Raw genomic sequence first — 20,712 nt, forward strand, 5'->3', positions numbered from 1 at the left:
TAACAACAAACAGTGCAGATTTCTGAGCTCATAAATCCACCATCTTTTATTAATGCTAATGAGCTGCACAGTTTCTGTCAGTGGCACTGCATAGATTCAACCTGAGAGCTTTATGCAGAAATGTTTCCACTGAGGTTCACGTCAATGAAGGCATTTAAATGTTTATCTGTTTCAGTACTTTAGGAAAGTCTGGGTTCGCTTTGCAATGTTCAATAAATCCCAAGTTGATTTTTTTCTTTTTTTCCAAAGAGTACCACTTCACTGCATTGTAAATGTCAACTCCCTTGGTGGTGGTTTTCAGTGACAGTAACGTCAAAACCTCAGTCCACAGACTCATCCCACTCAACTGAATACAAGGAGCACCTGTTCATGTCCAAATCCAGCTGTCTCTCCACATCTGCTGACAGTGCTTATACCCTCTGTGCTAAAGTGTTGGAGGAAATGGCAGCAAATAAAAGGCAAGGTTTTATTGCTTTTGAATCCCAAATGGAGACAAAGCAAAAAAAACAAACAAACCAGGAGTAAAGCAAGTGAATGAGACAAGGGGAAACCAAGATAAATACTAGAAGTGATGAAAGAGGAAATATTTGGGGAATTCAGCTGTAACTAATACTACAAAATTAGACAAGGGAAGTGAAAGTAAATACAATGAACAAGAGACAAAGACTACCAAACAAACCCCAACTAGAATTAACTAAATGCAGCAACAAATACTCTAAGGCAAGGCGCATAAATGAATTATTTTTAGATGGAGTTTGTTTAGATCAGGGGTGCCCAATCCCGGTCCTCGAGAGCTACCATCCTGCAGCTTTTAGAAGCATCCTTGTTCCCACACACCCGAATCAAATGAATGGCTTGTTATCAGGCCTTTGCCAAACATGATGGCATGCTGAAGAGGTAATCAAAACATTTGATTCAGCTGTGTTGGAGTAGGGATGCATCTAAAAGCTGCAGGATAGTAGCTCTTGAGGACTGGGATTGGGCAGCCCTGGTTTAGATCTTAAACTAGAAGATAACGTGAAACAGCAATCCCCATTTTTTAATTTAAAGTAGATCCATCTGAAAACAAAAGTCAGTAACTGAGTAAAGCCAATGTCTCAGCAAAATATGTGGCTTCAAGTCTGCGAACAGAAATTAAAGTTTTATTTTTCTATTTTATTTGTGAATCCAGTTATTTCATATGATTGTATAAAATAATGCAATAACCAATCTTTTTACAAGAGCTTTGTAAATATCAACACTTCACTGAGTTCTTTTGATTCCTCAGAGGCATCCGATGGAAGACAAAACACTGCTCAGTAGACCATTTAATACTTTATTACTTCTAGAAGGGAGATGCGTCCTGCATTACACGTTGCCATATATGGGATGATTGCTGTGCTTGGGCAACTGTCATAACATAAAAATCACAAATCACAGACCATTACTAAAGCTAATTCTCAGATCTCCCATTACTTTCAGCTACCTTCCGGGACGGGCGATTCTCTGCACTCTTTTCCTCTTCTTTCTTCAGCGTTAGGGGTTAGACTACCCTTCGGTTCATTGCATAGATCAGGGGATTTATTTTGCCCCTTGGCCGGGATCCATGTTTCTTTTGGGGTCACAGCAGTGTCCCCCTTTCTTGGTCAGACCCTCCTTGGTCTGCCTCTGGATTTCCGCCAACCACTTCGTGGTTATTGCTGTGGTTCTGGGATCCTCTCGAGGTGACTAGCAGGAGCCCAAACGGCATGACCCTTGACCCCAATTGCTGTCTTGGCAGTCTTGGTGTCTGCTGCGAAGGATATCTTCGTGACCTCATCTGGTGTCTGCTCCTAGCTCTGTAAAAGACGGAAAAACCAAACACTTCTCTGCCTAGCCTAGATAATCTAATGTTATTATCCACTGTTCTTCTAGTGATTCAAAATTGGTTTAGAATATCATATCCGGGACCCTCTGACCTGGAAAATTAGTCTAATTATTATCTGTGTGTAAGCGTGTTTGCAGTTACCCCTCTGCAATTTAAGTCATTTCCTACAATATATCAGTCCGGACAGTCACGCCGAACGAAGCTTATGACCGTCAGAAGACTGAGTGACAAATCTCATGAGCACATTTGCAATGTGTGTATGAAAATGATTATAATCACGTATTGTAGTAAAAGAAATCAAAAAGAAATCAAACATTTTCAATCCTAACATTTTCCCTCCTTTCACAAAAAGCATGTGTTTCATTCAACCTGCTGTCCCACAGTTTCCCCTCCAGTGTGATACTAAGCTTCTCATGAACACAGGCATTTTATCTTCTAAACGCGATTCAGTTTATTTAATCATTAACAGTTTATATTGATTTACATTTTTTCGCTTAGAAAAAAATACTTGAACAAATGGATCAAAATTAAACACCACCACAGCAGCGTGTCTTATAAAACAGACAGTGCTGTCAATACTGTAGCTCCTCCCATGAAAACGTTACCTGCCTTACCTTTCATCAGTCATCCTATGACTGTTGTATTTTGGATTAAACCACTCCTGTGACACAGAGCAGAAGTAATTCCTCACCTACTGTATCAGTCAAATTAAAAAAACAAACAGACTGGGGTTTTTTTTCATGGAAGCAACACAATGGATTGGATAATTTGTGTTACACTATTTTCATCTGGTAAGACAAGTTTGTGCCTTCTGATTTTGTCTTTAGTTCTTTAATTATGAATGAGTACAACCTGTGGAAAAATGACTGTAAGTATACACAGCCACATTTTTCTATTTATAAAATATTTCTTTTAGTATTAAAAACCCACAAATAAATTGACGGTAAAATATAAAGTGAAACCATATGACCTTGACATATTTTTGTGATGGCCCTTTCCTTATTTGCACTTTATCCTCTGTGAATTAAACTACCTGCTGAAATGTGTCATGAGTTCAGTCAACTTCTGACTCTAAAAATAAATTTATAATTAAAATGTTTTGATGTTGTCTGTCGTAGAAATGCAGTGTGAAAATTTCACGAAGTAATACATTCTTAATTATTAACCCCACAAAACCTGTAGAACTGGATTTATGAACCCAAATGATTTAGTAGTTTATGCAGTCATTATATATTCCTCCTTGTTTTATGCAGGGCGACACAAAACTGTAAACTTTTTACGACCACGACACACCATATTCTTCCTTCCAACTTATTCTCTCCATGTACTGAAAATCTTTAATTACAAAAGATTACAGTAATCTAAAGAGACAGTGGTGATAAGAGGAACTTGAGAGGGTGTCAGTATTATAAAATATCTATGTCTAAATACATTTGGTTTTTGCAAAACTATCAAATTAAGATTTCATTATTGAACAGAAAAATATATTGATTGTTCATAGCATGACCCAAAAAAGGAAATGTGATAAATGTAAGTTGTTTCATAAAAATAATTGGCACAAAAATTCAGGTCTAGCCTTATATAGAACAAGGGCTATGTAGTATTGCAACAATATCAGAGTTTCACTTTATGGCAACCATATAACAATACAATTTCCGTGCCTCTATACTGTTTTTATTATCTAAAGTGCACGCTACTGATTTCGATTTTCTTCTTTGGGGATGTACATTTGTGACATCAAACTTACTTCCCTCAGAGACTTCATTTCCTTTACTTGCATGTGGGTGTGGTAGGTATTGATGAGTCTGACTGTTAGGGAGGACTGGAGAATGTGCACGCAAGCAGCATTCTCCATTCTGTTATTTTTTAGCACTGTAAGTAAGCACATGCATACAAAAAGGTTGTCTATTTTTATACTGTGGAATATCCTGAAACTAATTGTAGAGTTAAGCATTGATTTTCATCCTTTAAAGCTTTAAATGTCTGTATTTTTTAAATGGAGGAAGATATAAGAAGAAAAGATAGAATCTGGTTTAAATTTTAATCTTCAATATGTTTTTTAGCTTTGTAAAATATCTGGCTTTAGAGCACTGTAGTGGTAATGACAGATTCACTGTAGCGCAGGGGTGTCAAACATAAGGCCAGAGGGCTAAAATATGCCTGGCAAAGACTCCAATAAGACCCACTGGATGGCTTTGGATCAAGTGAAAAAGGGCATAAATTTAATAAGACTTTAAAATATATTTTCATAGGTTTTACAGCATTTCCTCCTGATAAAGATAGAGAATTGTACCACACCAAAGTAAATAAGTAATAGATGAACAATGAAATGACAGAAAAGTTCCTGTTTTTTCAGTATCTTCTCTAAATCTCTATTTTTTTTATTACAATGGGTCCAGTGAAAGAAAACAAAGAAAGGATTATTTATGTGAATTAATAAAAGGTTCTCTTGTATAATTACAGGACAGTCTGCAATGATCTAATATAACTTTGTTGTTTTACACATTGATTATCTAAAATTTAAGCCCAAAGGGTCATGCTGACAAGATGTTCTTCATTAACTCCAGCAAAATTTCTTTATCATATATACAAACTGAGACATACTCTTTAAATTGCACTCTTTATTCTTATATTTAGCTATCTCAGGGAGTGTGTAGTTGTACTATGAGCTGTATGTGGTCCTAGTGTGAAGTGACTTTGACATCTCTGCTATAGTGGTAGTCTAGACATAGTATGAAAATAAAACAGACTGCGTATAATTTCCTAAATGTGATTACATTGAGAAAGGCTATAATTACATTATTAGATGACCTTAAGTAAGATTATTGATGTCATTCTTTCTTTTTCTTTTTTTCTTCTGCTTTTTTAAAAAAAAAAACATTTCTCAGTGTTAAATGCTGCACTTTGTTTCAATATTGATCCCGTGGCTTGGAAGACCCTGAGTAACTCTGCTGCTGGTTTTGGCTACCAGGTGATTCAAAGACAATCAGAGTAAGTCAGGACATGCATTTTTATGTTGGATGTGGGTCTGCACCTGCGTGGTTAAGATTATTTTACAGATTTCGCATTTTTTGAACTGGCCTCTCTGTTATGCCTTACAGTAATAATTAAACAATACTTCTTAGCAGAAAACATACAGTGTATTTAATAATAATAATAATACATTTTATTTCAAAAGTGCCTTTCAGAACACTCAAGGACACTGTGAAGAGCAAAGTAGTAAAAGCAGGGAATATACACAATAATGAGAAACATAATAGAACGAACAGATTAAAAGTTAGCAGGGTGGAAAGGTTATGTGGAATAAGCTATTTTGAACAGGTGAGTTTTGAGTCTAGACTTAAAAAGAGAAAATGAGATGATATTTCTCATATCAGGAAGTAGGGAATTCCAAAGTTAAGGAGCATAGCAACTGAAGGGCCTGCCCTCCATAGTGACAAGAGAGTGGGAATATGTCAGTGAAGGTTCTCAGTCATCCAGGTCATCGTAGTCTAAGGAGCTTGGAAAGAAAAGCGTCTAGACTTCTTTAAGTTGCTTGAAGACGTTTCACCTCTCATCCGAGAAGCTTCTGCCGGTCTTGGGTCAAATGGTGGAGAGTCCTGAATTTTAAGCCCCGTGGGAGTATCCCCCGAGAGGGACAATGGACCACCTAATGATCCTCTACCTAATCACATGAACCAAGGTGTGAAAATGGGTGTAGGTCACAATCAGCCAAGATTTCAGGTGAGCTCATTGTGAAACCTAGCCCCACCCTATCATGTGATTTCCTGAGGTCAGATGGCCCAGGTTGTGAGTGGGCGTTCTCTGTCCAAAATGTGTAAAATGGCATCCTCAAAAGAGTGACCTTTGTCCTTTAAATGCAGATGGGCTGCTGAGTTTTGTCCCGTGGAGGTGGCTCTCCTATGTTGTGCCATGCGTTTATGAAGTGGCTGTGTGTTCTCTCCAATGTAGAGGTCTGAGCATTCCTCATTACACTGTACAGAATACACTACATTGTTGAGTTTGTGTTTAGGAGTTTTGTCTTGGGGATGAACCAGTTTCTGTGTGTTGCTGGGTCTGAAGTAAATTGCGATGTCGTGCTTGGAGAAAACTCTCCTGAGTTTTTCTGATACACCGGGTATATAGGGAATGACAATGTTGTTGCGTCTGTCTTTCTTATCCTCCCTCACTGGTGTCTGATCTTCTTTTCTGTGCATCTTTGCTGACTTGATGAAAGCCCAAACAGGATAACCGCATGTTTTAAGAGCTTCCTTTACATGTGTGCGTTCCTTCTTTTTCCCTTCAAGGGAACATGTTCTGCCCGGTGGTGTAGGGTCCTAATTACTCCAAGGTTGTGTTCTAGAGGGTGGTGGGAGTCAAACAGGAGGTACTGGTCCGTGTGTGTGGGCTTCCGGTAAACTTCGATGTTGAGGTTTCCATTCTCTTCAATGTGCACGGCACAGTCCAGGAAATACAAACAGTTGTCCTTTGTGTCTTCCCTGGTGAACTTGATCTATTTATCCACAGCGTTGATGTGAGCAGTGAAGGATTCCACTACTTGTGTTTTGATTTTGACCCAGGTGTCGTCTACATTTCTGTACCAGTGGCTGGGTACTCTCCTTTTTAAAAGATCCAAGAGCCTTTCTTTCCAATTCCTCCATGTAAAGGTTGGCTACAGTGGGTGACACCGGGGAGCCCATGGCACAGCCATGTTTTTGTCTGTAGAAACCCTCATTGTATTTGAAATATGTAGTGGTAAGGCAGACACTGGGAAGGAACAGAGAGAGAGAGAGAAGAGGATCTGAGGCACCGAGATGGAATGGTGATCTGAACCAAATCAGAGAGATTTGGAGGGGAGAGAAGATGAATAGTCTTGAATGTATACAGAAGTATTTTAAAATTGATGCGATGTTTGACCAGAAGCCAATGAAGCTGCTTCAGGACAGGGGTGATGTGGTGAATAGAGGGAATCCTAGTGTTAATACGGGCAGCAGAGTTCTGGACACGTTGAAGCTTATTGATGGATGTTTGAGCCAGGAATGAAGAGTAAACAGGAGTCAGCTGCCATAAGCAGATCGTTGATTATTTTTATAATGGCTGTTTCTCTGCTATTGCAAGGACAAAAACCAGACTGGAACTGTTCATAGAGATTATTGTTATTTACCTACAATTCTCTGTCTGGACTTACTTCATTGACTGGATTTATTTCTTTAGTGTGCTCGTCAGTGCCCCAGTAGAACAATATTCACAAAATCGAAGGGGGAAAATTTATAGCTGCACCGCCTCTCCCCGAAACTGCCAAAATATCCCGTTTGAAGGTAAGTAATCATTCATTATTGAATGTATTGACAAGATGTGATGGAACTCTAACGGCATGTGTTTTATCGTGAGCTGCACAGAAACATGTGTAAATCAAATTATAATTAGATTTTTCAAAGTAAATATCTTAGTTTGTAACACTGAGCCTTTAAAACTAGAAATATCTTGCTAAAATAAGCAAAGAAAAAAGTCAATGGCATTAGGAATGTTAATGTTAAGATAATTCTTTAAGTGAAACTAAATTATATGATATTAAAGCGGCCTGGTTTACATCCTGGTTTGCAGTTGAGAGAAGTTCCAATGGGAAGTATTTCAGTCATGCTGCTTTGGAGTCATTGATTTAAGTCTTATTTTCTTCCTTTCAATTGCCTTTTATGAGTATTTAAAAAAATATTGCTTGTTTTTAATACAGCACCAGATTTTGCAGTCAACATGTCGCTTGGTCTGACAATGAAAAGTGATCCCACAACACAAAACACTGTGGTGAGTTGGTGAACTGCAGACATTACCAGTACATTGTCAAAATCTCTTGTTATTGTCACGTCCACTGTGGCAGACATGTGGAGGTGGAGAATTAGGACCCAAGAGTGATACAGGGTGATACAAATAGATACGGCGAAGGTGAGCATGGAAGCTAAGCAAAACCTAAACTGGGAAAACTAACTGAAACAAACCAGAAACAGAGGTGTAGGGAGACTCAGGGAAATACACAGATGAGCCAGCAACGCGCACACAAGAAAACACAGGGTTTAAATACACACAGGGCAATCAGGGAATGGGAGACACGGCTGGGATTAATTGGACATAACGAGACAAGGGGAAGCGAAACTAGAAACACTGACAAGAGACACAGACCTTCAAAATAAAACAGGAAACACACTGACTGAACTCTACACATGCAAACTTAACACAGACTGGGGAGACAGAACATAGGAACGTGAAACATGGAACAGGAGAGCACAAAGGACACAAAACACTAGGGATAATCATAAAAAACAACCCAAAATAAACAAAACCACAGAATAATAATAATAAACTTAAACATAAACATGGAGTCCACAGACTCTGGACCATGACAGTTATAATTAGAAAATGCATGAAGGCCATTCCATGACAACTTAGGCTACGTTCACACTGCAGGTCTTAATGCTCAATTCCGATTTTTTTGTCTGCTTGTTCACACTACAAATAAAATGCGACAGCAAACGCGCTCTAGTGTGAACCCTCAAAGCGGCGCACATGCGCAAAAGAAAACGTCACACACAACGTGCTCTGTTTAGACCCAGAGCAAACGATATTGTTTGACTGATGGCCCTTAACCCTCTCAGGCTCAAATTAAGTTTTTTGTTGCTAATGCACAACCAAGTCCTGCAGTGGTACTTCTGAGTAAAAAAACTCATAAAATATGTATGTGGGGTAATCAGGTTGTTAGTTTTTAACTGTTGTAAATCGGCAACGCCTGCCTCGAGAGGGTTAATATAAAGACTTCGGACTTTACGTTTCCCAATTTTTGCTTTAAGTTATTTTGTTATTTACATAATGTAAATGTAAATATGTAAATAACCTAATAATTATCCTTATTGCTGTTTGCTTCAAAGGATAGTTGCAGATTTCTGTCAGAATCTGCAGATTATACAGTTATAAATAACATGTTCACGTTTCTCCAACGTTGTCTTCCCAACACTGACACAGGTTTCACTGCTGGATGGCCAGGAAGCGTTTGCGATGTCTTCTCCGGAGCTGATAATTGGCGTCTGTCTTGTGTCAGTGACGTAAAAGATGGATTTAATGCGACTTGACCGTTCAAACAAGAGTCGCTTTCTAAAACATTGGATATTTATCAGATTCAGTACCACATATGAAAGTGACCCAGATCGGATTTGAAAATATTGGATTTGTGCCGTTCACACTGTCATACCATGATCGGATATGGGTCGCATAGGGTCAATGCGCTTTCGCCTGCAGTGTGAACATAGCCTTAGTGTGCCTTCCACCAACACCTCATAAAATCAGCTGATGTTTTGGGTACAATACGTTTAGCATATTTAATGAAGCCATTCAAAATTTTACCTTGTTTACTGAAAAACACTTAGAAACACTTAAGACATAGGACAGGTGTATAGGACTGGGTCTGCTTATTTTAGTTCACTTGTTTAACATATTCAAGCTCTGTGAAAAACTAAATGTATTTTTTCAGTCCTGAAATGTTAATGCAGATATATCACATACATAAACAAGAAGTTTGGAAGACTGAAAAATGTTGAAAAAGGTTATTTAAAAACATGTAAGAATTATAAATTGCTTAAATTTTGAACCAACCCCAATACTTTAAGGACTTCTAGCTTGGAAATGTTTCATGGTAGAATTTAGTGTGGCTTCTTTAAATATGTTAAAGTTGTAAAAAAAAGAAAATTTCAGCTTAATTTCAGGTATGTTTGATGTTATATCAAAGTAATCATTGTATGAAGGACAGGGAAGTAATCAGCCTACTGTATTAATGGAAAATTGACACTGTCTCCTCTCAGGTGTGTGGTCCAACCATCCCAAAGGACTGCAAAAGTATCACCATGTACAACGGTGTGTGCTTCCACATGGACCGTTCTAATATATTTGGACTACCCATACCTTCTTCTCTTCAAGGTAACAGTAAATAAAATTTGTGATGATATACCCATAATGCTTAGAGTCCTGGGGCCTCACTAATTAAAAAAAGAGCTTTTGGATTTTATACTTGAACGTAGAGTTCTAATGACTTATTTTGGTGCTTGTACAATCTCTAAATCTCAGATCAACTGAAACTATATTGAGACTTCTGTTTATACATGTCAGCAAAAAATAAGGTTTAGTCAAAACAGAAGTGGAGTAAATTAAAAAAAAGGGATTGATGCCAGGTTTTGTGTATGACTTGTATGATTTGGTGGTCTAAGATTACAGATGAGACCAAACCTCAAGATCTAAGCTTGGATGGATAGATGCATCCAAAACTGCCATACCACAAAATAACCAATAGGAAGTTGTCACCTTAAAAACAAAACAAAAAAAACAATAAAATTGTTTTAAGTTGTCAATTTACTCCTATTGGTAAGTAAGTTTTAACCTTAGGCTAAAATCCCACACACTGACACAAACCCCTATCCTAGTTAGGACACAGTCTCTTTTTTAGTGTGCTGATTGTGGCCAGAGGTAGATTCTTTTTACATGAACCTCTAAAATTAGTTTTAGATCAAACTAGTTTAATCTTTTATTCTTAATGTTTTGTCTGTCAAATCAGATTACATTTAGTATTTACTACGTAAATGAACTCAAAGGGCCATTAACGAGAAGTTTATTTCAGCATGTGGTACTGTGTGGTACTGTTAACTTTAACCCTTTGAAATTAAATTCATTTTGAAATTAATCTCTTTGATAGCATGCCCGCCGCAAGTAGACATTGCTTTTCTGTTGGATGGTTCAGGCAGCATATCTACTACAGACTTTCAAACAATGAAGACATTTGTGAAAACGCTAATTCAGTCATTTCTCTCAAATGATGCACAGGTAAGGCCCTGCAGTCCCTCTGTAATTTAAATCATGGCACATAAAATTGTTTTATCTTTATTTCTATTTATTTTCACAAAGCATGACAATTTCTTTTTCTTTTCTTTTTTTGCAGTTTTCTGTTTCCCAGTTCTCTACGTTCCCTCTAATTCATTTTTATTTTAAGAAATTTACCTCATCTGGACCATGGAATGACATAGATGGAATTAGTCAGCTGGGGGGAGCTACTTACACAGCTAAGGCCATCAGACATGTTGTGTCAGTGATGCAATAATATTACTAAAGCACTACAGTGAACTTATTGTCTAGATTTCCTGCCCAGATTATTTTCTTCTGGTGCATCTCACCACACTAAGTACTGTGTGTTTGAAAGCCTGTAAAAAGACAGACTTGGGTTTTGAAGAATTATTTCCCACAGATTTGATGAGATGAGCATAACCAAGGCTAAATTCAAATACTTGCATTAGCTGGATTTGCAAAGTGCAAAAATATCTGCAATACTAAAAGATAATACAAAAATGATGCATATCAAGACAATAATAACACATGCAATTTAGTCATGACCATAAGATGCACTTTGAAAAGTTGTTTTGTGTTAAAAATAGATTTCTTTTTTCACTTGGCAGGAACAATGTTTTCACACCAGGTTCTAGACCAAATGTAAAGAAGGTCTTGATAGTAATTACTGATGGACAATCTCATGATCGTTATGATCTGGGAGGTGCAGCACAGCTAGCAGAGAGTAAAAACATTGTTCGATTTGCTATTGGGGTAAGTACTTCCATTATTATTATTATTATTTTTATTACTCACGATGTGTTTCAGCCAACTATCAGACAAAACTCACAAAATATAACACTATATGCACAACTATAACAGTAGATGATGGAGTACACAGGAGGCAAGAAATTTCACAAATTGACAGTACCACACTCAAATTCAGTGAGCTCTTTAGAACAACCCATTCTTTCATAAATGTTTGTAAAGAAGGCCTACACTGGTAGTTGTTTGTTTATTTATATCTGTGACAATGGGATGCAAAAAACACCTGAAGGCTAACGTAGTGAAATCAAAGCCCATTTCACTGACCACATAAACTTAAAATAGAATTTCTTAAATTCATGAAAAGGCAGAATTTTTTGATGGGAACCTAAACTGTTCATAATCAAATTTATGTGAAAAATATTTTGCAGAATTACGTAACTGTTATCATGAATGTGGGTCATATTCAGTGAGTGCACAATACCTGTCTATAAACTGGGTGAAAGGCGTAAAGTTATGGACCATAATCTGTACTGAGCAAATCCTGCTGCATAGTATAACAACTCAAACATATATTTTATAACACCAGGTGGGGAGTGCATTTACTAACAGTGCAGCAAAACAAGAACTGGACACCATTGCATCTTCTCCCTCAGTCAAATACGTGTTTCAAGTGCAGAACTTCAACGCACTTGAATTAATAAGACAGAGTCTGCAGGACAAAATCTTCTCCATTGAAGGTACAAAGATAAATGTATTGTAATAGCTTTTTTACAATTAAAATGACATACATGGTATTACTTTTCATTTAGTTTTTAACAATCAATCTCATTTCAATCTCGCTTTTGTAATCAAGAGAAAAAAAATTATTTGGAGCTACTACTTAACTTAGAATAATTAAAAAAAAAACAACTTCTTTTAAAGTGAAATTTGTTGTAGTGTGTCTTTTACCTTCTCATTTATTTTTCTGTTACAGGATCTCAAAGCAGTGGAGAGTCACTGACAATGGAAATGTCTCAAGAGGGATTCAGTGCAGTTTATGTGCCCGAGGTAATTAAAACTACCTGAAACTCACCAGACAGTCTAGTCATAGAAAGAGAGATTCACACATTTATAATAACCCAAAAGCAAGCAGACAGTTATCTAGTTAAACATACTCCAGGTTTGAAATGAAAAATAAATTGTATATAAAATGTATTTCCTGTCTGCACTGTAGGGAATTCAGATGTCTATTGTTGGTGCAAACCAGTGGAAGGGAGGCTACGTGCAATACACAACAGGAGGCCAGAAGCTGAAAACATATGAGGACGTGTCTTTGGAGCCTGACAGTTATCTTGGTAAGAATATTACAGCTTTAACAATCTAACTCATACACATGTAATCATGTATTACACAGCTCTGCTGTAATTCTTTCACCCAAACACACTAATGTGTTTGCAAAATGAACACATTTTAAAAGAAGGAATAAGGAATCTTCCTCTCTTTGAATACCTAACCTCTAGGTTACTCCATGGCAACTGCTAAAACCCGAAGTGGCTCACTAACAATTGTTGGTGCTCCAAGATACAAACACAGAGGAGTTGTGGTCGCTGTTAACAGACAAAGCTTTGAAAACCAAAAGATCGAGCCCTTTTCATCACAGGTATGAATTTACAGCAAGACAGATCTGAATGGAATTGTAAACTATATATGAATTATTTTCTTAAATAAAAGCTGTTGTTTTTTTCCCCTAAACATGAATCCTTTCATTACGAATTTGTTTCTTACACAGTATCAGACTGGTGCATATTTCGGGGCAGAGGTGTGTACCATGGACATAAATAATGATGACATCACTGATCTGATCTTCATATCAGCCCCAATGTACACGGAGCCTGATAGAGAGGGAAGAGTTTATGTTTGCAGACTAACTGGTTTGGTAAATCACAATTTTATGTACTGCAATTAAATGAATCAGTTTATTTTTCAACTTTCTTAATAACCATATAATATTCACTCTCCTGCTTTTAGTTTGTAGAGTGTAATTTTGATGATCCGTTAGTACTAAGAGGACATTTAGCTGTCAAAGGAAGGTTCGGCTCTTCTCTTGCTGTGCTGCCTGATCTAAACTCAGATGGATTCAGGGATTTGGCAGTTGGAGCACCTTTGGAGAATAATGGTGAAGGCAGCATCTACATATTCCACAGTGAAGGAGGACGAATCAGTCCTACTTACTCACAGGTACACAGCATCAAAGAACTCACGAGGATATATTAACACAGTTATCATTTAAGGCCCATATCTATACAATAAAGTTTGATTAATTAAAATATTTCACGTACACAGAGAATTACTGGCTCTGAGGTCCAGTCAGGACTGAAGTTCTTTGGAGTGACAATCAGTCAGTCGTCTTTTGATCAGAGTGGTGATAAACTACCTGACTTAGCGGTGGGTTCAAAGGGCACGGTTGTCTTACTGAGGTAAGTCACAGTCCAGATAGATACTCCAGTCATGTGTTATTATTGTCTGTGGTATGTCTACCAACTTTGTCAATGTCAAATGAATGCGCCAACTGTCAAACGATTAGGTCAATTTGAAGACCTGTGCATTGGTTTTATATAATATAATAATGAATCATAAATCATCATCAATGATAAAGTGATTCATGAAAAGTAATTTTTAACGTTTAATGGAATACATATGCAGGATAAAACAGGCATATATTTTTTTCTCCCAGAAGTCACGTTATATGACTTAAAGTTTATCATGTCAAAAGCCTTTCTGATCATGAGATAAAAAAATTTTTCATTGCGACATGATGGAACCCAGGAAAATGGCAAAACATGACATGCATGCGAAGTTGCAGTAAGCTGCCGTAACAGCAGAGGGAGCGATTTTATTTCAATCCGACGTGAACATTATCACAGGAAAGCGTTTTAGCAGACATTATTAACACATTTACATGTTTATACATATTGGACACCTAGCTTAAACGTTTTTGGCAATTAAGGACCTTGAAATGTTCTTTATACGTTTTGTGTTCACTATTGATTTGTCTTTACATATGTTATCTCCCTGTGCTGGTAATACAACTTTTGCATGCAGAAATGCAACTGCATGCGTGTCCACTTCATGTTTTGCAGAAGCGTGAAATAAAAATGGTGGTCTGGTGTCTATTACACATTTTGCCATCATATTGGGTTGCATAATGAGAGGTGCTCTGGTGACTAAAGGTGGAATAAATGTGGTTGGTTGAGACTGAAGTCTCAAAATAAAATGCGTAATTTATAACAGTAGCCTTGTTGTTCTAAAAAATAATTTCCAAGCAGAAATGGAAATGACTACATTACCCAGAAAGCTGCTGTACTAATTGAAAAACCAAATGTTGTTCATATGTGCTTTTCCTTTTTTCCAGATCAAGGCCTATTGTAATGGTTGAAGTCGAGGTGTCATTCAGCCCAAACCAAATCCCTACTCAGAATGTAAGCTGCTCAAAACCACTGCAGAACACAGCTACAGTCTGCTTTACCATGAGCAGAGTGTCTACAGTTGATCGAGGTTCTTTATTCTCCTAACTTTTTCAAAATCAAAATGGCACTGCCCATCCATTTTCATTTTTTAGTGTATGTACATTTGTAACATTTTAAACTCTGATTTATTCCAGCTCAAGCTAGAATTAATTATACTTTTACACTCGATGCCACTCGCAAACCTCCAAACAACCGAGCTTACATCAGTGGGAAACAACGAGAGGAGTCTCGATCGGTCATTGTTGACTTAAGTACACCAAACTGTTCAACTGTAAACTTCTTTATTGAGGTAAAACAACATCAGAGAAAAACTAATATAACCAATAATAAGGTTCAATTTGGTGAAAAGCAGATTTTGTTTTCCATTTTGCTTTTAAGAGTCTTCCAACACGGAACCTAAATCTAACACTGCTGTCTTTTTGCAGGCCTGCCCAGACGATGCTCTCAATCAACTTTCCAATGAGCTCAAATTCACATTTGACGGTTTTCCTTCCAACACAAATCTCAGACCAAGCCTTGCTCAGCAGGCTCAAACAACAATAATTTATCCTGTAAATACCTTTAAAAATGTACTAGCTGGACATGAACTGAAGAACACAGCATTAGTTTTGACCTTATTTTTCTGAATTAACTTTTTGTTGCCATAAAATTGACTAACACTACTTCTACCGAAGAATTCTTGGGTGTGAAAAGGACTTTGCTGTTTTCCAAAAGCGTATCAAGAATATTCAATTTGTTCAGATTAACAAAAATGTAAAAGTAAAGTTAGATGACAGAACAAACAGATTATTCGTTGGATTCACTGATGTTTCATTTATTATGTAAATAATGTGTAATATACATACTTTTCACATCATGCTGTGTTCCATAGTTAGGGTTTGAGATCAACTGCGGAACTGACAACAAATGTGTTGATGACCTAAAACTGGACTTCAACTTCACCAGGTTATTATATTATATTATATTATATTATATTATATTATATTATATTATATTATATTATATATTTTGTCGAGAACTTTACAATTCACCAAGAAAGCATCATGGTCCATTATTCTTTACACAGAGACAAATACTCAAGAAGCTGTTTTTTTGACAATTATTAAAGAAACACGAAACAAAAGAGGCATCAATCCACTTGCACAAAATTAATCAACAGCATATCAGCTCACCAGTGGGCAAATGGGCTCCTAGATGAAAAGAGTATCAAAAAATTGCCAATTCACGTATATCTCTTCTCTACACACCTTCACACTAATCTGCAGGTTAAACCGGGGTTGCATAAAAAAACACAGCGCAAATGCCCCCACCAAAGGCACCCAGACACCTCCACTTCAGGCCCTCAGGTTCTTAATAAAACAAAATACAAAAGTCATTCATATTTCAAAAAGATACGAAAAACCAGCAAATATGGCCTTTCACATACAACACATACATAAGTGTCATACATTAAAAGGGCTCAAAGATTTGACCAATACACAAAACATAATAAAACAGCATCAGCATTGAAGCACAGCATATATGTTACATACTACATATTTTGAATTCTAACATAGTATGTTAGAATTCAACACAAATACGTGCTATATTTAGCTTATGGAAAGTTCACCAACACAGTGCAATCTGTTTTCCTCTTCCTTTATTCTCGTCCTCTGTCAGATCCTCAGAGGTTAAAGTGGGCATTGATGAGCTTTTGAATGTCACAGTCACAGTGGAGAACAGAGGAGAAAACTCCTACAACAGTCGTGTTATTCTCACGTACCCAGCTGGACTCTCCTACAGGAAGTTCACCATTCAGCAGGTAAGGCATCAGGATCAAGTCTTTATCAGTTCATCACTGATCTGCTGCTCTCCCAGTGCATCCAGAAGTCATTTTATTTACTAATAAAGGGAAGAATTGAGTGCAAATCCTTGGACAGTGAAGATGGTTTATCCCGAGGAAGGACAGACTGTACTATTGACAAGCCAATTTTCAAGAGCAAAACTGAGGTTTGTTTTTTTTGATGCAATTTTCTCTTCTCACTTCTGCACAGTTTAGTAAAAAGATGTGAGGGAATCAAGATTTCTCTCCTTTAATTCAATTAAGGCTTTCTTCATTGTCTCCTATGGGATTGACACCAACAGTCGACTTGCGAGAAAGATCTTTGTCACTGCAAATGCCACCAGGTACTGTTCATTTGGTCATTTAGGTACTCCTTGTTTAATAACCCCACAGATACAGTACAACCATTTCACTTCTCTCTTTCAGTGGAAATCAAGAGAACACTACTACGAGTGAAAGCTACGAAATGAAAGAGATTGCTGTGAAATACAGCATTTCCATGACATTTGAAAAGTACGTGTGTTTGTATTTGTAACAAAGGAAATTATTTGCAAGCCAACATTCTTTTGTCTTACACATTATTTATATAATGTTTAAATGTTTAAATCTTTCTAGCACCCTCAGCTACAGCAATTTTACTTTTGGGATAAATAATTTGCAGAAACCGGTTCGACAATCAGTCACGGTAAAATATAATAAAATATAATAAATATTATTGTGTGAATTAGACCTAACCATTATAATGCTTGACTGCCTTTGTCTTTTCTCCCCATGTTTTAGGTAACAAATTATATCAGAGCGCTTAATTTCACTGTGGTGATCAAGGTTCCAGTGAAGCTTGATGAAAAAGAGATTTGGGTGAATTTGAGCAGCCTACAGGTAATAGAAAAGATACAAAAATGGGTCACAATTAGCTGTGTGATGGGTGAATTTGCTAAAATTAGGATCAATCACCCTGAAATTAATGTAAGTGTATTTCAGATTGCAGACTGTCAGAGAGGAAATGATGAAGCACCAAATGTCACAGATTCTGTTCCAAAGATACAAAAGAATAAAGTGGTGGTAAGTATGCCTCTGCACTTTTGCTACCTGTTAAAACTGAACCATGGTGCAGATTCAAAACATAACCTTGTACTGAATCACAGATTTGTTTCATTCAATTTTTTTTTAAATCACCCACAGGACTGCTCTGTAGCCATGTGCAGAGTGTTCAAGTGCAACACCTTCATGGGAAGACTGCAGAGTAGGACATACGAAATCTCTGCCAACCTCAGTTCAGGATGGATAGAGCAGGTAATTAAAGGGTAGTTTTTTTTATAAATGATTTATACATATTTGGATTATAGGTGGTCTTATGTACTTGAATATGATAACAATTTCTCCCTTAAATTGAACAATATTTTTAATTCAGCCTCATCCTAGTCTATTTTTTTTTTCCATAGATTGGACTTCAATCTGCTAAATTCCTCTTGACCAGTACAGCCACTGTGGAGTATGACAAAGAACAATACATCTACTTTTCAACAGGGTCTTACAACAATCCTCCTGTTCGCAAGGTGACTTAGCATTACTTTCTCTTGTTTGAGATGTACAAGAGCTTAAATGTCATCCACATTGTGTCTCGTCATCTCTCAGATTGTAGCAGAGGTAGAAGTTTACCCTAAGCCAGATTTCACTAAAGCGATCATTGGAGGATGCTTGGGAGGGTTGGCTATTCTGGCTTTACTCACTGCTGGCCTGTATAAGGTGAAAGACTCTTCTTACACTTTTTCAATTCATTACATAGCTTTAAGATTTTTAGAGATCATGACCAGTTAAACAAAGGTTAAAGGTTTTTATAGTCACTCATATAGTTATTTTCATTCATTTTGTTTGCAACTGCAATACACAATATCTGCCTTTTAATGTTTTTTCCTTGCACTTCTAGGCTGGGTTTTTCAAGAGCAAATACAAACAGATGATGAACGACAGTACAGAAGATGGTCCAGGGAATGATGCAAGTGCACTCACAGCAGAATAAGAAAATCATATTTGTAGTTGTACATTTACTCTATATGAAAAATTTAAGGCCCAGTGTGTGTAGCAATGTCCATACTACCACATTTGATTGAGTCAACAAAAGATAGCTTGCTGTGTTTGAAATTACTCCTTTGCTTGCTCATTTACTATTATCTAATATAGAGGCTCCTAGCTGTGTCCTTCCACTACCTTCAGAAGCAGAAAACTGCTGAAATTAAATCATCCGAGCAGAAAAATACAACTGTCAATCAATGCCTTAAACTTTAGACACCCGAGGACAAAGGAGACACAAAGTCTGCATTCTCAAATGAATTAGATGAGATTAAATTTAGTCTGTGAAAGTCCTGTGATGGATTATGGTTGGAAGTGTCTTTTCAGGGTGACTTTTTCTTTGGTGAAGAATTTTACTCTCTAATCTGATCAACAATAAAATATGTGTTGTCAGCTTTGTGATGTGAATTTTTAACTAATCATCAGTGTCTATCCTGTGCAGCATGTAAACGCAACTATGCTTCCTTTTTTCATTCTTATTTGACTTATTATCTCACTTTTAATAAGAAGATAACATCAGCATATTCTTGCATAATTTATGTATTGGCAAAAGGACCATCATTTTACAAAACAATGCTATAGATGTCATGTTTCCGCTGTGTGGCAGGCAGGGATTGGACCCAAGCGCAAACTCACGGGGACACGGGGGATAAATTCAACGGAACAAAAAAAACAAAAAAATCACTGGCGTACAGTTCACCAATAACTCAGGGGGCCGACCATGCGGGCAGCAATGGGGAAACAGTTCTGGGGCCGACCGTGCAGGCGGCAATGGGGAAACAGTTCTCGGGGCCGACCTCGACGGCGATAACGTCCAGCTGGTGGCCCGGAAAGTGGCCGGCGATTCCGAGGTGCAGAATGTGGCTTGGGCGGCGGCGTGGCAGCTGCAGGACCAGGCGAGGCTGATACAGAAGCTGAGGCTGGTGCAGAAGCTGAAGCTGGACCAGGCGACGCTGAAGCTGGACCAGGCGACGGCGAAGCTGAAGCTGAACCAGGCGACGGCGTAGGTGCTGCAGGCCACGGCGTGGCAGCCCCAGGTGGTGGCTGGACGGGCTCCTCGGGCCCCCCAGCTGACGTGGCATGACCAGTAGGGACAGAGACCAATGGCTGAACAGAAGGCAGGTGGTGGAACAAATGACTAAGCTGAACACTGGGGAGATGGCTGAGCTGCACAGTGGGCTAAGGGGTGAGCTAACAGTAACACAGGAAATTGAACTATGGACTGGGCTGCTAACAGAGCTAATGGCTGTATCCCAATTCAGGGTCTGCAGCCTTAAAGGCCCCATTTTAAGGCCGATTACGTCACAGCGACGCGACGAAGGCTGTCCCAATTCGAAGGCTGCTCGAAATGCGGCCCTCAAATGCGTCCTTCATTTCCCTGAATTTTAAGGATGTGGCGGTGTAGACTTCGTGGCCCAACATATCCCAGAATGCATAGCGCGGCGGTTTGTGTGGATAATTTTGCCAAAAAAAACGGCAGATGAGGGGCGCCTGAAGAGTAAACTTTAAGTAAGTACTGAATATTATGTCACTTATGTGCAAATGTTTAATAACGAAGAACATTAAAACATTACTGTTGGCCACATGTCGGCAAAGTTATGTGACATTAGTGACGTTTGTACTATCTTGGTTTTAAAGCCTTTACTTTAAAATATACGCCGTTCAATAGCTGAGCTTAATCTTACAGAGAATGATCAAAGCTCATGTAGAAACAAACAAACAAATGAACAAAAGATTTTCTCCTTCATTTCTGTCAAACAAAGCTGTATGAAACGTTTCCAGCTGTTAGTATCATGGTTGCTAGGCAACTTGGGCAGCGCGACGGAGGCTAGACTGTCCCATTTCACAAGCCTCGCACTTCCGGCCTT

General features: G+C 37.8%; 1 protein-coding gene across 2 annotated transcripts; it reads left to right on the forward strand.

Annotated features, from left to right (window-relative positions):
• The first annotated feature begins 2,496 nt into the window (after positions 1–2,496).
• On the forward strand, positions 2,497–19,237 carry LOC309712313 (integrin alpha-M-like). Of its 2 annotated transcripts, XM_082543025.1 has the most exons (30): positions 2,497–2,637; positions 4,735–4,837; positions 7,040–7,143; positions 7,557–7,627; positions 9,670–9,784; positions 10,554–10,681; positions 10,797–10,939; positions 11,308–11,452; positions 12,033–12,183; positions 12,420–12,493; positions 12,660–12,780; positions 12,946–13,085; positions 13,215–13,361; positions 13,454–13,663; positions 13,769–13,902; positions 14,838–14,980; positions 15,087–15,241; positions 15,378–15,503; positions 15,824–15,897; positions 16,612–16,753; positions 16,843–16,941; positions 17,039–17,118; positions 17,201–17,287; positions 17,390–17,459; positions 17,555–17,653; positions 17,756–17,836; positions 17,957–18,067; positions 18,217–18,330; positions 18,410–18,520; positions 18,702–19,237. In XM_082543025.1, the coding sequence occupies exons 1-30, from the start codon at positions 2,601–2,603 to the stop codon at positions 18,792–18,794; spliced, it is 3,408 nt and encodes a 1,135-aa protein (XP_082399151.1). In that variant the 5' UTR covers positions 2,497–2,600; the 3' UTR covers positions 18,795–19,237. The 2 variants fall into 2 exon arrangements, with proteins under 2 accessions (XP_082399151.1, XP_082399152.1); XM_082543026.1 differs by lacking the exons at positions 2,497–2,637; positions 4,735–4,837; positions 7,040–7,143; positions 7,557–7,627 and adding an exon at positions 9,410–9,428.
• Positions 19,238–20,712: the final 1,475 nt, after the last annotated feature.

Source organism: Aulonocara stuartgranti (genome assembly GCF_965226115.1).
Source record: "Aulonocara stuartgranti genome assembly, chromosome: 8".
Lineage (NCBI taxonomy): Eukaryota > Metazoa > Chordata > Actinopteri > Cichliformes > Cichlidae > Aulonocara > Aulonocara stuartgranti.